The sequence below is a fragment of the Eretmochelys imbricata genome, chromosome 1, assembly GCF_965152235.1.
Source record: "Eretmochelys imbricata isolate rEreImb1 chromosome 1, rEreImb1.hap1, whole genome shotgun sequence".
Taxonomy (NCBI): domain Eukaryota; kingdom Metazoa; phylum Chordata; order Testudines; family Cheloniidae; genus Eretmochelys; species Eretmochelys imbricata.
Window position 1 is genome coordinate 122,485,314 of NC_135572.1, and position 23,105 is coordinate 122,508,418.

The 23,105-nt window shown below is 38.8% G+C and overlaps 1 protein-coding gene across 1 annotated transcript in view; it reads right to left on the reverse strand.

Moving 5' to 3' along the window:
• The window catches only part of GABRB3 (gamma-aminobutyric acid type A receptor subunit beta3), a 149,829-nt gene that overhangs the window by 13,081 nt on the left and 113,643 nt on the right, over positions 1 to 23,105 (reverse strand). Inside the window, exons 4-8 of the mRNA XM_077807120.1 lie at positions 19,001 to 19,221; positions 14,227 to 14,309; positions 13,129 to 13,266; positions 6,323 to 6,475; positions 4,216 to 4,460 (exon numbers count right to left, since the gene is read on the reverse strand). Coding sequence (XP_077663246.1) covers positions 4,216 to 4,460; positions 6,323 to 6,475; positions 13,129 to 13,266; positions 14,227 to 14,309; positions 19,001 to 19,221 — 840 coding nt within the window. The remainder of the gene's footprint in view (positions 1 to 4,215; positions 4,461 to 6,322; positions 6,476 to 13,128; positions 13,267 to 14,226; positions 14,310 to 19,000; positions 19,222 to 23,105) is intronic.

Sequence of the window (23,105 nt, forward strand, 5' to 3'; positions counted from 1 at the left end):
TCAGCTTAAAGTTGTTCTGATGACCAGGGAGGAGTAGGCGGACAGTGCCCATGCCCTTGTCCCCCAGACATACTCCCCCCTGTGGCAGGAGCCAAGGGATGCGGGTGACGTAGGAGTTACTACAGCATCAATATACCCTCTGAGGATTGTCCCAGACAGAGGAGATCCTCATGGAACAATGTCTGATGACTCTGCACTGCCATAACAGGCTCTATGTCTTTACTTTCTGTACCAATAAACAGCATTGAACGTATGCATTGCATGAGTTGTAACTTTCTTTCCTCCATTTAACGTGTCTTCTAAGCTTTCCTTCAATAATTATCTCTCTACTTCCCCCATCCAAAAGGGCCCTGATAGAAACAAACCTCCCTCTCTAGCACAGGAATGCTGGACACAGCTCCCTCAATAGCCAGTCAGTGGCAGTTTCTTGGGTTAGCTAGAGGGACTACTAGTGAAATTAACACAAGTTTCTAATTTCCAGGTAGATATACTATCTCCCACAGTATTTGCCGACCCTCTTGCCTGCAGCACTGGTGAGACCTCACCTGGAATACTGTGTGCAGTTCTGGTCTCCCATGTTTAAGAAGGATGAATTCAAACTGGAACAGGTACAGAGAAGGGCTACTAGGATGATCCGAGGAATGGAAAACTTGTCTTATGAAAAGAGATTCAAGGAGCTTGGCTTGTTTAGCCTAACTAAAAGAAGGATGAGAGGAGATATGATTGCTCTCTATAAATATATCAGAGGGATAAATACCGGAGAGGGAGAGGAATTATTTAAGCTCAGTACCAATGGGGACACAAGAACAAATGGATATAAACTGGCCACCAGGAAGTTTAGACTAGAAATTAGACGAAGGTTTCTAACCATCAGAGGAGTGAAGTTTTGGAATAGCCTTCCAAGGGAAGCAGTGGGGGCAAAAGATCTATCTGGCTTTAAGATTAAACTCGGTAAGTTTATGGAGGAGGTATGATGGGATAACATGGTTTTGGTAATTAAATATTCATGGTAAATAGGCCCAGTGGCCTGTGATGGGATATTAGATGGGGTGGGATCTGAGTCACCCAGGAAAGAATTTTCTGTAGTATCTGGCTGGTGAATCTTGCCCAGGGTTTAGCTGATCACCATATTTGGGGTCAGGAAGGAATTTTCCTCCAGGGCAGATTGGAAGAGGCCCTGGAGGTTTTTGGCCTCCTCTGTAGCATGGGGCACGGGTCACTTGCTGGAGGATTCTCTGCTCCTTGAAGTCTTTAAACCACGATTTGAGGACTTCAATAGCCCAGAAATAGGTGAGAGGTTTATTGCAGGATTGGGTGGGTGAGATTCGGTGGCCTGCGTTGTGCAGGAGGTCAGACTAGATTATCATAATGGTCCCTTCTGACCTTAGTATCTATGAATCTATGAATCAAGCTGAGGTCTTGAATTCTGACATTCACAGAACTGTTATGTTGTTCTCTCATTAGCCTTTCTTCCTTTCTAGTTTGACTATAAATGGAAAATAGATTTTTTTTAAAGGATGCATGTAAGCTAGGGCTAGATTATTAAAAAAAAACCACACAAATACAGTAGGTCATTAAAACATTTAGAAAAAGCTAAAAATCTTCTTGAATTCTCAACTTGAAATATACTAATATCTATGATGGTGTAAAGTAAAATGTGAATTAGACAATTCCAATACAATTTCTGTGACAATATATAATTTGATGATCATCTAATGGCCCCAGTTTTCAGCTGATGTAAACAGGTGTCGCTGCAGTGAAATCATTGGCTCTGTTGATTTCAATGAAACTAAAACAACCTACACCAGCTGAGGACTGGGGACAAAATATTCAGCACATAGAATGGGAACATGCCACATTCTTTATCCTAAGTATTTCTGAATACCAAAAAGAACATATTCAACACACTTACATGTGTTTCTCCAACACTACTCAGACTTCTCTTCACAAGACGATCCCTAAGAGGGCTATGCTGAACAGTATTCTTTCTTCTCTGGAGACCTGAATTCATATCCTGACATCAGGTCACAAGTCAAAATTAGGTTTTTTGGGTCCCCATTTGTGCACATTATTTAACGACCACAAAGTTCAGAACAATTCACAATCTCTGTGAAGAGGGGCAGGGGCAAAAGTGTAATAGCAAGGGTAGTGTAGGTCAGGAGTGCCCTAAATTGGTGAGCTGTATGGGGTGGGGGAGAAAGAGTTTGTACAGTGTCCATCCACACTACACCTGGCTTAAATCAGCACTATTACCACCTCACTTTCATTAGTACTAGAGATACTCACACTCCTCCTAACAATACAAAGATGGACTCGTTGATCTCATGGCAGAAGAACAGTGAGCCATGGGGAGGCAGATATTGGTCTCATTAAAAAAAACTTACACTGAATGACTTAAATGGATTACATTTGACAGACAGTTCAGATTGGAAGAATTACCAGCTTCTAGCTAAACCTCAACTACTGCCTTCATTGTGATACTTTTCCATTTCTGTCTTTTGAGGAGAGAAAATCCATTCTCCATGCTAGCTTAGTCCTAAACAATACTTGCCAACTGTGATAAAGTCTTGGTTGCATAGTATGGTCAGACTACAATGAATTTATTAGTTTGAAGAGTTTTACTAGGAATAAGCTCCTGATAATCAGGCACTAGTCTCTGACATATTTAGAATGAGGTATAGTCCTGGAGTCATAAAGTGTGCATTGCAATTATTTTACATTATACAGCTACTTGAGAAACAGCTAGTTAATTTGTCAGTGTGATCATTTGTAATGATACAGGGGGTAGAATATACAGTAGTACTCAGTAGACTTGGTCAGAAACATTTAAGCATAACCATTTTTTATGGAAAATGCAGTTCCATAAAATCAAAATGCTTCACAAAATTGTATCTATCTCATTGACATTCAGTTTTAAAGAAAAACTGAAGCACAAGTTCTGACAGTGTTGAAACTGGAAATTATGACATATTTGGAAATAACTATTTCTATTTTTAATATAATATGAAATCAAAATGAAACTTTTTTTGTTGATGTGAAACACTTTGACTAACCAGAAATGATTTTTTCCCAAAAATCTTGAAATCTTTTTTCCAAATGGAATTTCCATCTTCCACCCTGGCCTCAAACTCAGCTGAGTCTGGACAATACCAATACACTATATTCACCAATGAGACCTTTTTCCTATAGACTCCTGGTATCTCTTGTCATCATGACACTCCGGTATTTAACATTGGGATGTTCTTTGTAACAACATTAACATAAAGCAAGCTTGCCTCTACTCTTTTCAGGCTAGACTGTGATCTTAGGCACAGCCCTCAGCAAAGGGTGATGTGTAAATTGCACTGCTCGAGGAGGCATTGTGCCTGAGACACCCCTCTGAGGCACAGTTCCTTTGGTGCTCCCTCTTGAACTTAAGAAATAGGAGTAATCTGCTGTACAGGGTGCAGCATACTCTTCCCCTCCCCTCCCAGCTGTTCCTTGGCAGGTGCATGTTCTATCATTCATTCACAGACAAACCTTCCTCCAAAATCTTCTTTCCTTATAAGATAACCATGAGGATGATCTGCTTAGGAACACTATTACAGAACTAGGCTGTGCCTTTATGCACCAACAGCCCCAGGATGCCTTGGGCTTCAGACTCCCATTTGAGGTACAATTCCCTTGCTACATACCCACTTCCTCCAGGGGTGAAGAGTAAAAATTTGCTGCTGGCCTACAGCAGCAATAAATAATACCACCACACACACTGGCTCAGCTGTGCTGACCAATGAATTAGTGGATAGGATCAACACTTCAGCTATTTCCTGCGACTCCCTCCCCACCTGCTCCAGGAGAAGGTAGTAAGCAGGCATGCCCAGACTGATGGTGGGCAAAGGGGTTCTTACTTCTCCTTATTCCCTTGTGCAGGCACACAGCACAAGTCACAATCATACCTTTTCAATTTATGGCCTTGGTTTTCAGGCCAATCCTAAACTTACCTCCATTTTTGCACCCATGTTTATTTGTGGGAACAATGTATGTCATTTAGATATCTAAATACCTCTTTATGGATGCAGACGTGCACTCAGATGGAAAAGGAAAAATGGTGCCCACAAACTGCTTGCATGAAAAGGGAGAGAGGGTTTTTCTTTGTGTTTCTTCCTTGTTTGTTCGTTTGTTTGTTTGCAATAGAACAAGTCACTGTATTACACTTAGGAGATAAAAGAATCCTACCCGGTTGCCTTCAAATTTTGAGCGATCGGTGTTTGCCTTTGCCATCTTTTCTGCAAGTTTCTTCTGTCTTTGAGGGCCTTTTCCAAAGAAGATGTAATTGACAAAGGCGTATTCAAGTAAGGCCAAGAAGACAAATACAAAGCAGCCCATAAGATACATGTCAATGGCTTTAACATAGGGAATTTTAGGCAAAGTCTCCCGAAGATGAGTGTTGATTGTTGTCATAGTCAGCACAGTTGTAATTCCTAAACAAAGAAATAGAACAGTGGGCATCTTACAAGTTTTAGGAGATCATGTTTTAGTTTTTGCTTCCATTTTGGGAAATTTCCTTCACCAGCTTACAATAGCTTAAAAATATCATGGGGAAGTTAATGGCATCACACAGGTGCAAATAAGGGCAGAATTTGGTTCAATGCATTAACATGTGGAATCCAAATCAGGATGAGATCAAACTGATCCCTGTGTCAAGCCTTGGCATTTATAAATTTGTTCAACATACCCTGGAACATATTAAACTGTTTATCAGCCGTCCCTCAGGATATGTCCACACTGCAATTAAACAACCACAGCTGGCCCATGTCTGCTGATTTGGACATGCAGGGCTCGATTTACAGGCTACAACATTGTGATGCAGACGTTCATGCTCAGGTTGGAGCCTGAGCTCTGGGTCCTCATGATAGGGAGGATCCCAGAGCCTGGGCTCCAGCCCCAGCCCAAACATCTATACCACAGTTTTACAGCCCTGCAGCCCATGCCCTACGAGCCCGAGTCAGTTGATACAGGCCAGCCGTGGGTATTTAGGGTATTTAATTGCAGTGTAGACATACCCTCAGAGGCTTAACCAGAGGATCTTAATCTCTAGGAGAACACAGGCCTCTTGCAGAAGTCAAAAAGCAAAGTTTTTTCCTAGTCAACAAGGATCTATGAGTGAATCCCTTCCCTAGCAAGCACCTAAGCTATAGGGCCTGATACTCCATAGTACTACAGTCATTTACACCAGGCAGAGTGAGTGTAAAACACTATCACTCTGATTTGAGAGCATTTTACACCCTCTTTGCACTAGTGTAAATGACTACACAAGGTACAGGGTAATAGAGGATCAGGCTCATGGTCTTGTATATTATGGAGCACAAGGGGACAGGTTACAGGTACTGGGTGGCATTCTTCATAATAACTCATGCATACTGATGGTTGGCTGCTTTCTCAAAAGAACCTACCAGATTGATCTCTGGCCTCTGAAGGGCGGTCTCTCTCTCCTACTGATTAAGACTAACAGGGCTCTTGTGACTCCTTTGGGTGTAGCTGACTGATTGTTATTATTAGTATTTATTATCTGCATTACTGTAGCACCTAGGAGCCCCAGATGTGGACTAGGACCCCACTGTGATTGGTGCTGTGCAAACACAGGACAAAATGTTAGTTCCTGCCGCTACATTGGGTAGAACTCATGAAAGCGGGGCAATCTTTTGATACATGACTAGCCAAAACAAATAAACAAACAAACAATAAAACAGGACAGCAGCCTTACTCAGGTCTCTCTCTTTCCAGGTGCCCTGAGGAGAGAATTGCATGGGCTAGTAGCAGGAGTGTGATATGGCTTGGTGACTTCTGTCTAGCTATTCCTGTTTATTCAATACCACAATTATGATGAGAACTTAAAACAGAGATATTGGTTGGACCACAGGAAATATTCCTCCTCTCCACTGACCTTTAAGAGGAGGTGGTGGCTGGACCACCCTACATTCTGAAAGTTCTGAGTAGCAGAATGGTTTTTGTGGACTCTTCCTGCCATGTAAGTGAGAAGAGCCCTAAAACATGAGCCAAGGGATAGCTTGGTCCCTGGCCAGCCCCAAGATCTGGGGTATGTGGAAAGGTAGCTTGGAGCCACTTTACTCTGATGAGAGGAAGACTGGGCTCTATATGAGGAACTCACTTTTAGAGATTTTATGATAGTTACATTCTGCATTCGAGGGGAGAACAAAGCACTATTGACTCAATACAGAGTGACATGATTTTGGCATAAGTGAGCTTGGAATATCAGTATACTGACATGTTGCAGTCTTTAACAACTTCTGAAGGCTACATTTAGCTCATCCTTATCACATACCAAGGGCAACTCTTGCTGCTGATGCATCATAATTGATCCAGAATGACACCCACGATAAAATGGTAATCAGTATAGAGGGCATGTAGGTCTGAAGAATAAAGTATCCAATATTTCTCTTTAACTTAAAACTCAGTGAGAGTCTTGGATATGCACCTAAGAAAAAGGGGGGAAAAACACTTATTTATACTGAAAAAAAGACCCTGGTAGACAAAATACTTTTCTTTAGTTTCCATAGAAACTAAATCATGCACCTTTGATGGGATATTATGACTTTATAGAACAGTAGGGAAAATGCCTTTAGTGTACTACCGGTTAGCTAACTGCATGCTATTCAAAAGGAATCTTGGATTTTTTGCAGAGAATACACTAGTTTGAATTTTACCGAGAAAAGAAATAATAACGTTAATTTTTAATTATAAAACAATTGGCTGAGCACTGGATATTTTTTTAAAAGGTGATGCTTAAATCTCTATGTAAAATGTTTATCTAAATGAATAATTTTCATATATCACTTTATTGAGAGGATTAGTATAATTAACAGTCAAAATGAATATAATTAATTTAATTAATTTTAATACATTATATTTAAAATTAATTTCGTATAATGTATTATTTGCATTGAATAGCTGTTCCTGAACTGACACTTCTCAAATAGATGCAAACTAGGTGAAATATGCTACCTCAAGTGTCAGAAATAAATTCTCTTGAATAATAGTAAGAAAAAGAACAGAAGAACATAAGAATGGCCATACTGGGTCAGACCAATGGTCCATCTAGCCCAGTATCCTTTCTTCCGACAGTGGCCAATGCCAGGTGCCCCAGCGGGAATAAATAGAACAGGCAATCATCAAGTGAACCAACCCTTGTTACCCATTCCAAGCTTCCAGCAAACAGAGGCTAGGGATACTTCAGAGCACGGGTTTGCATCCCTGCCCATCCTGGCTAATAGTCATTGATGGACCTATCCTCCATGAACCTATCTAGTCTTTTTTGAACTCTGTTATAGTCTTGGCCTTCACAACATCCTCTGGCAAAAAGTTCCACAGGTTGACAGCACATTGTGAGAAGAAATATTTCCTCGTTTGTTTTAAACATGCTGGCTATTAATTTTATTTGGTGACCCCTAGGTCTTGTCTTATGAGAAGGAGTAAACAACACTTCCTTATTTACTTTCTCCACACCAGTCATGATTTTATAGACCTCTGTCATGTCACCATTTAGTCATCTCTTTTCCAAATTGAAAAGTCTAAGTCTTATTAATCTTTCTTCATATGGAAGCTGTTCCATACCCCTAATCATTTTGTTGCCCTTTTCTGAATCTTTTTCCAATTCCTATATATATATATATATATATACAGAGAGAGAGAGAGAGAGAGAGAGAGAGATGGGGTGACCACATCTGCACACAGTATTCAAGATGTGGACGTACCATGGATTTATATAAAGGGCATTTAATATCTTTTGTCTTATTATCTATCCCTTTCTTAATGATTCCCAACATTCTGTTTGTTTTTTTGACTGACACTGCACATTGAGTGAATGTTTTCAGAGAACTATCCACATTGACTCCAAGATCTCTTTCTTGCATGGTAACAGCTAATTTAGACCCCATCATTTTATATGGATAGTTGGGATGTTTTCCAATGAGCATTACTTTGCATATTTCAACATTGAATTTCATCTGCCATTTTGTTACCCAGTCACCAAGTTTTGTGAGATCCATTTTGTAACTCTCCTCAGTCTGCTTTGGGCTTAACTATCTTGAGTAGTTTTACATGTGCACATGAAAAACTGCACATGCACCCACATGCAACAATTCCTTTAAAAAGTTTGTTTGATCAAATACAGTTGGTTAAATCTTCACTTAAAAAAATATATCTTGCTACTGTGCAAAGTCTATATTTTTTGATGAACAATCCCTGAAGCATTTGTTTGCTTTATCACATTCATTTTCTAATGAACAATGTCTCACTTCCAAGCATAAACTCTTTCTCTCCTTGAAACTAGGTCTACTTTTCTGCTAACAAAGTTTAATTCTCTCATCTGATTTTCTAATAAAATAGCCTGGAGGGCCTCCTGGGTAATCTGTGTAAACCAAAGCATACACCCCATCTTGTAAAATAAGTTTTAAAAATAAATCAGGGACTGAACCACCCACTGCAGTAGGGGGTGACAGTGGAGCAAAACTTTGCCAGGTTCCTCTCAGGAAGTTTCTCCCAAATTATTTTGCCCATGGAAGCGGCGGGGTTCGCACCTCACAGATCAATTCCATCCAGAAGCCACAGCTGGCTTTGTATCCCTGGAAACCACCCTCACTGCTCCCAGACAGCAATGGTGCCATGCTATCAGGGCTGCCCTAGATGATGCCTGACCCTGGAACTACCAATGTCTGTCTTATCCTAAGCTATAATATGTTTACACCTTTGCAGAGTTGGAGGAAGGATGGTGCATGATCCAATTGGCCCAATCTCCATCCTGCTGACTCCTACTCCCTCTCATTTACTCCCACACTGTCCCACTATGCAGACCACAGAACTCTGTGAGGGATGACAGGGAGGGAACTTTGCTATGAAGGCAGCTGACTCTGCCCTTTCTGTGTGGAAGGTCTGTGCACAGGGGCCTCACTTACATGTGATCAAGGGATTATGAACAAATCCTTATATATTTAAGCAGAAATCAAATACTTTGTGCAATCATTATTTCTTGGTTTGCTCAACTATTAGTACTGTAACTGGCATGATTTTGGTGGGATAATGTCTTGTTAATTAAGGCTCAATATATTTATCAACTAGGTTACCTGGAGGTTCTAGCTCTTATATATTACATCAAAAATATATTTTAATCTTGACATGCGTTAATGTTTAGGGGCCAGATTCTGATACCCTCCCTCACATTCAGCATTAGGAGTTCCACTGATTTCAGAGGGATAATTTGAAGAGCATAGTACTGACTCACTGCAAGTAAGAGTGGCAGAATCTGGCCTTAAATATTTAGGCCAGATATGACTGAGAATGCAGAGAGGAAAATAAATGGTTAATCAATAATCTGAGTACAAATAACCCCAACTTCTCATTTATTCAAATGCTTGGTAAAAAGCAATTACTTGTGTCTGTTTCGATTTCATTCAAAGACAGGGAGCTGAGCTGAAATACCTAGCTCCAAGGCTAAATTAGTCTCTTGCTGTTTTATCCAAGTAAAAAACCAAGATATCAGAGATGGCCAGTTACAGAATTCATATTCAAATCTGTTCTTCCAGGATATTTCTTTTGCTAATTAGAAATGTATTTTAAAGATTGATCTTTCAGAACATACCAAATAATTATATGTCAAAGCCTATTAAAAGTACCTTCCTCTTTCAAAAAAGTAGCTAATTTGTCTAGAGACTATGATGGATCTTGAAGTTTCCAGCGAAAGTGGGTTATGTCTTCCCTTTTCAGGTCAGTCTCTTAGCCCTAGTCTACACTGGGGTGCGGGATCGATCTAAGTTATGCAACAAATTTAAATCGACTTATCGTGGTGTCTTCACCGTGGTGAGTCAACTGCTGACACTCCCCCATAGTGTCCCCACACTCCCCACACTGCCTACGCCTCTCGTGGCACGGGAGTACAGGAGTCGACGGGAGAGTGCTTGGGGGTCAATTTATCACATCTAGACTAGACGCGATAAATCGATCCCCGCTGGATCGATCGCTGCCCACCAATCCGGCCAGAAGTGAATACATACCCTTAGTGTAGTTTATCTGGACCATTTTTGATTTTTTCTAATGTTTGTCAGATCAGCCACTTCAGGAGCCACTTCGGTGCATGGCTGGCCTTCTTAGTCTCTTGTAGTAGGGCTTTGGCTGCAGTATGGAACCTTTCCAGAAAATTATTGCTATTCTCAGTTCAAGATTGACTACTTCAATTTTTAAAATAGTTTTCATAGTTCTGATTTAAACTTTCTTTTCTATAATTTTTAAATTGGATGTTTTAAAAGTACATTCAAGCCAATTATCTTAATCTAAATTGTGGGCAACCACGTTACAAAATAAGCAACAGTTTATGCATAGTTTGAAGTAGGAATAGTAGGAAAGTTGAAGAGTTCAGAAGCTGGGAATTTGCTAAAATCAGTGGCTCAAATTTTCAAAGCTGCCTACATTATGTGGATGCCTAATTCATTCCTAATTCATTCCCATTCATTTTAATGGGCACGCAGATCTAGACAGCTTTGAACGTCTTAGCCATTATGTGTGTTGTTTAAATCGCTCCTTAGTAGGGGGAGTAGTACGGACAGTGTTTCCATTCTCATTATATTTTGTACAAGAATATACAGTCGTGCTGTTTCAGGGAGCACTGGAGGAATAACTCATTTTATCTGAAACAATGCTTATACCAAGGCTCTTTAATACACCTGATGCATTCTTATTTTTTGCATAACCAGTAGAATTATTACTACACTGAAATCTTATCTATAGCTCAATGAACCATCTAATATCTGCCTTTGAGCACCCGATAGCCTCAGAGATAAAAGGGACAGCATCAGCCTTCTTTTCCACAGAGACAGAGAAACTCAGCAGCAGCAGCCAAGTCAGTGGTTATTTTCCCAAGTCTTTAGAGAGAGGTAAAGGGTCTTGAGGAGTCCACCAGCCCCTCCAGATAGCATCCCTAGTTTTATTATTATGTATTATTATTAATAATAATAATTATTTGTGTTATGATCACAGTGTGCTGGGTGTTGGCCAGACATTCAAGAAGATGGATAAAACATACAATCAAAAATATACGCTAATAATAATTAATATAAACTGCATTCTCTATCAAGCACTAATTAGCTGGCTAATTTATTGTGGTGTATGGCAGAGGTGGGTTTTGAGGAATGATTCGAAAGGGAAGGACTTGGCCATGTGGATCAGTTCAGGGAGGTTATTCCATGCATGGGGGCTGTTGTGGTAGAAACGTAAAGATGGTTTGCTGAAAGATTTATTCCCTTGCATAAAAACAGTGTTACCATACTAGATCAGGTCTGTGGTCCATCTAGTCCAGTATCCTGTCCCCATCACTGGCAATCATCAGATGCTTCAGAGGAAGGTACAAGAGACCTTATAGTAGGCATGTGGGGTAATCTACCTCCCACAAAAATCTCATCCTAATCCCTAATAGTTAGGCTGTTTTAAACCCTGAAGCATGGAGTTTTAAATGACAGGTTTCAGAGTAGCAGCCATATTAGTCTGTATTCGCAAAAAGAAAAGGAGTACTTGTGGCACCTTAGAGACTAACCAATTTATTTGAGCATAAGCTTTCGTGAGCTACAGCTCACTTCCTCGGATGCATCCTCACAAAAGCTTATGCTCAAATAAATTGGTTAGTCTCTAAGGTGCCACAAGTACTCCTTTTCTTTTTGGAGTTTTAAATGTTTGTTAGCAGTAACTATTATAATGCTGAATATTCTTTTTATCCATATAAATGTCCAATCCTGTTTATTATTGCCTCTTCAATCTCTTTTATATGGCTGTCACACAGTTCTTTAGATTTCTATTTCATCTGTGTTTAACAGGACTCTGTCTGTAAATTATTCCAGATTTCATCATAAAAAACATTTCACACTTTCTTGAACTAAAACTTCGCTTATCCTGTACTAAAATCTTTTCTCAACTTCCTGTAACCAGTGCAAAAATGAGGTTCTCCATCAGTGCCATGCAACCAATATTTTAAAAAGCAGTTCTCACAAAAACTCCCACCTTCAGTGTGTGATTATGCTAGGAGTGCATGAGGTTGCAGAGTGGAGTGGTAAGGCATTAACACACCTGTTTCCTTTTCCATTTAAACAAAACCCTCTTTTCTTAACTATGACCAAAGAAATATGACAGCATTTGGCAAACAAACTCATATCAATTGCTCTTCTGCCAATGCTTATGTTTTGTAATGAAATACAAGTAGTGCTGCTGTGCACTTTGAACCAGATGCTATGATCAAGGAATCGGTGAAGAGAGTCCCATAAATGTACCATATGCTTAGTTTGTTAAATGCTTGGGATGAAGGGTTCAATAGGCAGCATGGTTTCATGATCTGAACAGAGGGCTGAGTGTTTGAAACTCCTGAGCAGAAATCCCAGCTCTGCCAAGGAGTCACTGTGTGGCCACAGGCAAGTCATCCCATGCCAACATTTTCAAAGATATTAAGCACTTATATCCATGTTGTCTTCAGTCACCTCAGTAAGTGGTCTAGTTTTCAGAGATGCTGTGAGATTCTATCAATTTAAACCATGTTTCTCCTGGGGGGTCTGGGGGCGGGGAGAGGGGCAGGTTGGAAGAGGACCTCTGACCCCAGATTTAGCACTCCAAAACTGACTATAGGAGCCCTGGATGTATAGAAACTAGGTGTCTTCAGTTGCCTACTACATGCAGGCACATACCTTAATGCAACACAAGATATCAAATACACTGCATACACTGTATTGAGACACAATCCAAACACACACTCAAGTTGTAAATCAATGATCATAAAGCTGTTTTTTAACCTGGCATTCCCATACTTCTGTAAGGTCACTATGGGCTAGGGTTAACTGACAGCCCAAAGTGAAAGGCTTCATACCCAATTACGAAGATGTTTAGCCTTTCTGTTAAGTATGACACAACCTAGGCTCTCATGGACTACTCATCTGTAAAAAGAAATGGAGAAGTATTCCTGCTTCATGGATTACTGCATAATGGCTTTACCAGCTAATTGTTTATCACAAATGTGGTATCCAGCACTATCATTATGTAAAATAATAACTGGCATACGTAAGGAAGTGAACAAACTGAACGTGCAAACAAATGAACACTTGCCTGTGGCGAAGACAACATTCTTTGACACCAGTCTGTATTCCACAATGGAGAATTGTGGAAGCTCGATCCTCTCTACGCCTGTGACTGCATTATCTCCACCTCTCCAGTAAAACTCTATGTCATCGGTTGTATAACCATCTTCAAACAAAGCACAAATGTAATGTTGGAAAAAACCTCTACTATATTCTACCATGAAAAATCTAGTACATAGTATAATTTCAGAAGATTACAGAGTGGATTAGGGCTTTGCAGCTACAATTGTTCCACTACTTTATTCCATATGGGTGGTTTTCAAATATATTACCATTCTAAGTTGCTCTCTTAAAGGGCTGTCTCCATTAAATAAAAGAGTTCACAAGTATTTGAGGCAAGTTTTTTGTTTTGTTTTTTAGTTCTGATGAAATTCAGGGCAAGAATGAAGGCAACCAGATAGAGTACAGTCAAGACATAGATACGACCAGGAAGTGGCTCCTAATACTGACTAGAGGAGTCTGTTTACAGATTGGTGCTATTTCAGATATCAGATGCACTTAGTATTAATTAACAGGAAAAGAGAGAATGTTCTACCAATGCAAACAAAGATATTAGAGAGAGGGGGCCTTCTCCCACAGAAATCAATGGTTAAACCCCCATTAATGCCAATGGGACTGGTATTAAGTCAAGTGTAATTTAAAAAAGATAATTCAGTAGTGTGTTCTTCATGGCAAGGCCATTCATGCATAATAAAGCACACTGAAAGAAAATTGTATCTCAGTGTTTGCGCTCTTCAAAGTCAATCTGATTAAAATATGAACCTTTGTTCTCCTGTTGTAAATAAATATCCAGTCACTACCTCTATCCAATCAGTCTGGAGTGCTGAACTGTATCATTCTTTCTGTCTCCTAGCCCCAATTTGTATCAACACAACATGCAAGCCTGACATTAATAATTCCCTTATATTCTAAATGATGCATAAAATCAAATAAACAGTCCAAAGGGTCATTGTGTTAAAGAATTCACATGTTTGTTAGGCATCAGGATGACTGTTCTATGGCTGTATTGGGGAAAACTGCCCACACAACTGAACTGGACTTTATTTGTATCTGTATATATACATACAGCTCTCTATTTCCAGAGTACAGTTTTGTTCATCTAATGGGTATCTTCTCAGATCCATCATACAAGCTGCAGTAGTTGTGATTCTGAAATATAAACAAATGGAATTACAGTAGGCCAATCATTCATTATTTCTTTAAAAGTGAGGGATGTTTAAAGAAAGGCATTGACTACAGACCAGATTCTGCAGCTCTTACACTGAGCAGAACTTTCTCAAATGAGTAGTTCCATTGACTTCAATAAGATTACTCACTCTAAATGGCACTTGAGTGATCACATTGGGGCTCAGTGTGTAAGTACTATTCAAACATTTGTCACGATTACAGAACGTGTCTTTATATCGGAAAGTGTTTAACCATAAAAGTTTGCTACACATGTCATGATGATGCTTTTTACTATGCTACATTTGTGTTCTGTCTACATTCTGTCTTTTCTTCTTTATCTTCTTTTTTAACTACCACACAACATGGTTTTACTGTGTTTATGTTTTATCAAAACCCATATAAAGAAATAAAATCCACAGCAGCCAATGGAAGGATAGATTCAAAATAGTTACGCTTATTTAAATGTGATAGTACAACGTGTACATTCAATCCAAATTTAGCATAATTTTACAATCAATGTAAAGTAAATATCGAAATGATCAATATATTCAAATTATTTTTATAAATCTCAATTTAAAGGAATAAAATTTATGTATGCACTCAAAGCAATTATATTAAGCCACATGTTGTCTCAGAATTAGATCTTAATTTTAAAAAGAATGTATTAATACTGACATGTAGGCCCTGACTCAGCAATGAACTTAAACACGTGTTTAAGTTTAAGCACATGCTTAAGTGTTTTGCTGAACTGAGGTCTTAGCCTTTAGCATGTGCTAAGGGTACACCATCTAATATTGCTTTCATGTGAAGTTCATCTTTAAACTACCTTCTATGTTTAATTAGGTCAACATTTTAAATCCAAATTAATCCATTTTCTCATGTTAATAGACACAAACTTGAAAAATGGTTCATTCCTAAACAAAAATCTGAATCTGAATCCTTCCTTCACTGTCAAAGGTCATTTAATGCATGAACAAAGCTCTGCCATCACTGTCTACCTTTGGCCACTCTTTTAATGTAAGTTTCCCTCTCTAAGTACTGTTCAATGGAGGGATTCTTTCAGATGGCCCCTTTTACATGTTCCTTCCACTGCCCAATGGCATGCCTGCCCTGACAGATGTTCTGGCTTAACACATGTCCCAGTGGGCTGGAATAGTTTACAAAGAGCAGCTTCCACAGTTGCTCTGTGGCTTAGGAGAAGGATTTATCTCAATCGAACATCTGCCCAGTGCCCCGCTGGCTCCTCAGGCAAGGTGCTAGATTCAGGATTATTAATTATGGAAACTAGTGTCTCCGCAGTCTGACTGTTAGCAACTTTGACATAGCACATAAAATTAACACCAAGTAATGCACTCAGGGGAAAAAAATTACTTAACATTTTATCTGGGATCACCGCAAGAACATTCTAAATTACACAATCATAACAATTATGAACTTTACAAAGTCACACTTATTATGAAATCAAATTATTTTGCATGTAATACAATATTGGTAGTTCCGATTCAAAACAATAAGAAAAATCAGTGATATGTAATTGTGATTATTATGCTGTTATCCCATTCTATTTTAAATGGAAAATATTTACTACATTGAACAATAGGTCACATGGTTCCAGACCCTGCCATGGCATCTACATGGGTTAAATTCATGCAGAGGCAGTTGCAGTATCAGGGTCTCTCAAATATTAGCGTCTTTAACTATTGGCAAATGCTAAGGAGACAGAAAATGGATATTTATAAAAGATAAGTTTGGTATATTTACTAGAAATGATGGGGCTTGCAAATTTATATTTGTCTTTAACATATTAGGTTGCTTTATGACTTTTTAGATAATGTACTCTGTCCTAAGCCCCACCAATATCTATGTATTGCAAGGTTGTATTGTCAGGAAGAATATGCTCCATCGAAGCTATATAGTATATTTATGTACTAAATCAAGACACAGATGTGTAAGTCCAAAACATCAAACTAAAGATCTAAAAAAAAAACAGATAGGTAAATACCACATTTACTCAAATGTACAAAATCATTTGCTGCAGTAATGCTCAACTCCATTTGTGTACAATTTCTGTGAACTTTCAGACAACCTCATTTTCCTTACACACGTGCTCGCAGAAGGAAAGTTTTGTTCACTCAGGCTAGCTTATGTGCGCAAGAAGAAGAGCTATGTTTTTTATGGAAGAGATGCTGTCTGGCACAGCAGGATGGCAGGATTCCCAGAACCCCTCAGCAGCGCACTGGTAGAGAAGCAATTATATGAGCCAGACAAAGATCGGATTTCACACACACACACTTTGTATGCACGCAATACAGAAAGGAAAGGTTGACAATTTTCCAAAATTTCCTAAATTAGTTTATCTCCTGACACCTCTCCCTGAACTGCAACCTTATTAATTATTATTATTATTACTACTATTATTTGCATTTATATTGCTGTGTTGCCTAAAGGCCTGAATCTGTTGCACTAGGCACTGTACAGAAACATAAAAAATTAGACCCTTCCCCAAAGAGCTTACAGTCTAAGTAAATTTAAGTACACTAAGAACTTCTCTCTGAGAGGTTCATAGTCCCAGTGGCTAATTCAGATATCCTTCCCTCCTGTTTATAAGAATTACATTCATTCAATTAAAAAACAGAAGCAATGTCACATTCCTTATCTGACCAACCATAACTAACCAATATAGCTTGAATGTTCAAATACTGAGTATTGAATACTGAAAATAACCAATTCACAGATTCAAAAGACTTGCAAAACAATTCTCTCTTTCACTTTAGGTATTTATAACATGCTCCATCACCATAGTGTCTGAGGGCAAAAAGATTTGCATCCGGTAAGCATACAACAGGCAAGGATACTTTATTTTCTATCCCCTCTTTGTAAATGCCATTACCTTTTTTTGGTTTAAATTATTATTGAGGAAAAACCGCTGCATAGAAATGTGCATTTTACATTTTATGCTGCAAACAGTGACATCTGTAGACAATTGGAAGGGAGTTGCATAGCCATGGATCAGGTTCTGAGAAAGTCCAACCTTGGAACTATTAATTCCATTGTTCTTCATGGATAATGGTTGTGAAGAGAACCTTGGCAGAGAAGAAACCTGAGATGACCAAGGCTCAATCCATTGAAGACTTTGAAGATCAGGGTTCTGAATTTTCCAGTACTTAACGTGGAGCCAGTGTGGCATAAGGGTCACTTTCGTCGGGCATTTTCAGGGATCTGTGTTGCTCAGAAGTTGGACCACCACCTGGAGCTTTCTCATGATATTTTCTATCATCCAGTGCATTGTAGTAACTGAGCGTTGGGGGAGTCAAACATGAAAATTGCAAAGGCCAGGTGCTCACTAAAGAAGAGGCCTCATGACCAGATGAAGATGGCAGAAGGTATTTTTGGCTACTGATGCCATTTGACTGTTCAGAAGCAGCAGAGCCTAGATGGAGCACAAGTGTGCAAACCACCTTTGCAACTAAATGCTAGGTTAAGGTTTTGACCAGTCTTTAGAACTTTTTTCCCTTTCTTTTTGCTAGGATTTAATGTCAGGAGCTTCTTCTCTCTTGTAGGCTCAGCAAAAGCTGGGCAAGAGTGATGTGTGCATGAAAGAAGTTGTGAGTGGGGTATCATATATGTGCCACTGGCACTGAAGCCCATGTCTCTCTGTCTCTTCTCATTGAGTAAATTCAAACAACAAATACGTTCAAGGAAAGTGTAATCTGCTCATGGGCATTCGCTGTCTGCAGAAGAGCAGACTAAATTTATCAAATAAATGATTTTCTACCGATTAATACTGAGCTTTAATTTTATAACTAATATTCAGCAAATTGATTTGGGAATGTGCTGTGAATACTTTGTGACAAAGTCAGACATGACAGTTCTGGGAGAACGGTTGAAGGCAGGTGTATCTGTCTTAGAATTGTTAAAGCCCTTTTTACTATGAACGGAAAAACGTTACCTCCGGTTGATTAAGGACACGCTGAGTCTAATTAAGGGCAGCCTGTGACCTTTGAAAACCTCTTCCAGTGAGTGAAACAAGGGAGGAGAAGAAGCTGCAGAAGAGTTGTATGCAGCAAGGGGAAAAGGCTTCTCCTAGGTAAAGAGCTGGTTTTCCCTATAAGGGCAAATCTTGTGTTTATTTCTGTCTGATTCTCATTTCACTAAGTCGCCTTTTTACTGCTCTGGCAAGGTACAGGGACTTAATATGGATATAAAGCAGCGTCCTTTAAAGCTCCTTTACACTTCCAGAGTAAATATAAAATCCAGAGGGTATACACAATCATGTTTTAATGTTGTAGACTTCACTTTTCCTGGGTTTATTTTTTCCACTACCAAGTAGTGGTATACCAAGAGAGGAACTCAGCACCCAAATTAAACCTCACTCCCCATATTTTTTGAAAGAAATATTTAGGTTTGCACTTCATGGTTTCCTTTCAGAAACCATGTAGCTGCAGAGCTTTCCTGTTATGGTGACGCTGTATAAACAGATAAAAGCTCACTGAATACATTGGTGGCAAAATTAAGAAACATTGAGTGTGTTATTTATTTTCTACCGACATCTTTCAGGGTTACTGTGAAGGTTACATAATATGCTACATACAGTGTGTAATAACCTTGTACCAGGAAACAAATATCAACAGTACGAAACAATGGCTATGAAATCTTCATCATAAAGTACAGACCTGAGGCCATACAGCACTGTTCCATCTGGATGAAGGCGAATCATTCGATTTTTCACTGTAACTCCATGCACAAATGACTTCTTGTCATTTAAAAAGTAAGTGTCGGGCACCCAGAGTTGATCTGCCACTCGATTATCAAGCGTAAGGTTGAGAGGTATCCCAGCATAGGCTAGTCTCTTATCTCTCCAGTATTGTTGAAAATACATTGTTAAGGTATAATCCTGGTGGTGAAAAGGAGAAGAAAAAAAACCCCTGCAGTCAGTGCTTGATTAGTGAGTCAATAATTCATTACTGAGGAAACAAACTTTACATATTTGGTGACATCTTGTATAAAAAATAAATTCTTACTAACACTAGTTTAACATCCTCATTGTTCCCTGTTATCAATTTTGAGTTACATTTACCTTGCAAAAAAACAATTTAGACATGAAAGCTTTAAATAATGTTAAAGAATTTAGGAATGGTTTCAATTAAGTTTAAATGTGTATTTCAAAATCTCTAGCAAATTAAACTTCTTTTGATATCTTTCCTTTCTCTCTCTCTTTTTTTCCCTCCCACAAATTACCACTATAAATTGTGTGATAGCTTCATAATAAGAGAGAGATGAAGGGTGTTTCATGGGGTGGGTAACTAAATAGTAGGTAAATATTGTTACAATTCCCATTTTACAGATTGTGAAACAGACACAGATAGGACCAAATTGCCAGTCTCTGGCACCCCATGCAAAATATTTTGAACAGCAGTCAAAATTATAACAGAAAGCAAAATTGGAAAGGTGCAGTGTGCCTATACAATGAGAATATATGCTGGCATAGTGTAAAGATTCTACCACCATGAGTTAGGCTGGCTGCAATATACATAAGCAGTAGGTAAACCCTAGCTAACATTCTACTAGTCTGATTATACTAGTTTCTATATTTGATTTTCATGGCTTTGTGCGTAGAGTCAATTGAAGGTGCTGGGTACTTGGCATTTTTGAAAATCAATTCTCTTATTTAGGAGCCTAAACATGGATATAGGAGCCAAACTTTATTCAACCATTTTAATAAATCTTTTCCTGTTTTAAGATGTTACAAATTTTACTTGATCATGCCAGTAATAAAACCACACTTAACATGCTGGGAAGAGGTTCCCAGCCTCTGTGATAAACCATAAGCTATGTGGTTCATGCGCTGAATCTAGGACAGTGGTTTTCAATCTCGGGTCTGCAGACTATGTCTAAGGGATCTGCAAAAGGTTATCATTACCATCGAACGATGGTTTTCAACCAGTGGTCCACAGACCCCCTAGAGGGTCCGTACCTCCATGTGAAATTTTTTAGGTGTCTGCAAATGAAAAATGATGTAGGATATTATACAAAAACATAAAAATGCATGTGGATATTTTATAACACTAGGTAAATAAGTTAGTCAAAATGAATTTCATACTAAGATTTTCTGTTCAGACAAAGGGAAAACAAATCTTCAAAATATCTTCTTTTCCATCTATTTTAAAATTTGATGGGGCATTTTCTTTTTAGGATCCTTTATTTTCAAAATTCTTTGTATGAAAACCAAATTGATTATTCAAGACAAAACAGAAAATTTGTGTTTAGACCTTATAATATTGTTACTATATTTACAATAAAAACACAAACATTGCCTATTAAAATACTGATTTTCAATAATATACAAGTGCTTTATATAGCAAAAATATTCACGTAGCACTCAGAAGTTAATGTAATTTCCAAAAAGATATTTAAACAGTGAACTAGAGCTGTGCAAGCCCCAAGATATCCATTTGCATGTGGTTTAGCAAACTGGTGATACAAAAACCCTCAGGCTTGCTTCTCTCAGGTTGGGTGGGAATTATCATCAATGAATCTAAGTAAAATTGTTAGGGCTAGTGGCAGCCTGTATGTCCATTTTTGGGAAACTGTTTCATGCTGAGAAATCCTAGTTTCAGGCATCAATCCTACCCAGTGCTTTAATCAGACCCAAACATTCCTCCTCAGAATCGAACAAAACTACTAATCCCCTTCAACATTCATTGGGATTTTTATCGAGTGAATCATTCTCTTTAATGAGGCAAGATATCTTGCTTTAAGAAACTGTTTTTAATTGCTTGGCAAATACAGTATTCTAGTCATTGGGTAAGTTGTTCACTTTCTAGAAGCTAAGAGCGTTTAAAACAAAGGAACCAAATGGTAGGAGAAAAGAGGTCCTTGTGGAACTGAGTGCAGTTCATGCTTTAAAGGCCAAATCTGACATGCCTGTTGAGAATAACCTGATCCAATCTTTTGGTTGAAAAGCTTTTCTTAGTGGGACTAATCATCATCACTCATCAAAGGAAAAGATTTATGCTGCTCTCAGTGCATGTGCATAGCTCCTATTAGTGCACCAGGAGGACCATATATCTCCTCCCGTTCTGATGTTGATGAATAAGAACAAATACATTCTCTACCAGTTGTGGCTTGATTAATGTATGTTTCTATTAATCATAAAGATAGCACAGTACTTTATTTTGCTTCAAATGTCCAACGTCAGGAGACTGTGAATTAGTGAAATATTGGACACATACAGAGTATTGTAAAATTCATAATATATAATAAAATGTGTTTTGCATAACCTAGAAGGAGCAGAAAAAAAGGCACAAAACCACTAGCGTGATCTGTTACTGCACTGAAAGAGTAACCAGCTGTCACTCAAATGTAATTGAAACAGAGCATCTGAACTATAGGAAAGGGAATTTCAAGAAGAACCCTTTTGCATGATATAAGACACATGCTAACAGCTAGCCGATTGCCCTAATTAGCTGATGAGTTAGATGAGGTGGCATGAAACCAGGTACTTTTCCAGGTATTTTTCCATCAGAAATTCATTACAATCAAAACAATTCTACATGAAACTTGGCAAATTCTGATGGAAAAAATGTTTCCATTGAAGGTAAAAGTATGAAGTTATAGACGTGATAAAACTGCTGAAATTACTCTGATAGAAAAAGAGTACGAAAAGGGTGGGCATTAGCGGTCACATCCTCAACTTCTGCAAAACAGCGTAGCTCCACTCACTTCAATGAAGTTACACTGATTTGTACCAGATTAGGATCAATACCTACATGCGGCTACTAGCGAAGTGGAAAGATATCATGAACTCATGAGCCAACAATATGCAAATAACATGCTGCTCTCAAGTAACACCGTTGTCTCTTTGCTGGCCTAGTGAGTGGATGATTTAGCTGGATTAAGTGGATGAAGAACAACTGGTTGAAGCTCAACCAAACAAGACAGAGGTTATGCTGGTTAGCAGAGGAAGGTATTTTGAGGGGTTTTTAGACACAATGCAGTTTTCACTGGCTGAAAATGCACAAGCAACTGGTCAATTCCACTTGCAGTTTAGGAGTGCTCCTGAATGCTTTGCTGATGCATGATGCATTTTCATAGAGCGACATCTGCAAGTAACATGCTCTGTCATCTATGGCTGGCTAGAAGGCTGCATCTCATGCTGATGAATGATAACCTAGCCTCAAGTTTTGTTACCTCTTGGTTGGACTATTTCTATAGTCCATGAAGCTGTTAGCCTCACAAAATACCAGCTGTTACAGAATACAGTAGCCTGTCTCCTCACTAGCACCACTGGTTTCCATAAGCACATCAAACCATGATGTTGGCTTCCCAGATTCAAAGGACTCAGCCATTACCTTCAAGGCACTCAATGATTTGGGCCCAGCCTACCTAAAAGACTGCCCAAAGCTTCAAGATGAGGATGGCAGCTGGTAGCTCCTATCCTCAGGTACAGTAGAATTCTCCAGTGCAAGGACAAAGCTTGTCGTGCAGGAGACAGCACGAGACGAGTCCAAGACTGTAGGAATTCATTCCACAGGAATTAAATGCCACAACAAATCTCACTACCTTTTGTTTCCAGTGCAAGGTGCACTTCTTTGGCCTTGCTTTTGTGAATATAAACACATAGTACAGGTATATATTATACATTTTTTTTCATTACAATTTTTTGTTGAGGAGAAGGGAGGATGAAAGAACCAAACATGGCAGATAATATTCCCATTACTTCCAGAAGGTGTTCAGCTACGATGGTGATGAGGGCCATGTAAGAACCTGAATAGAATA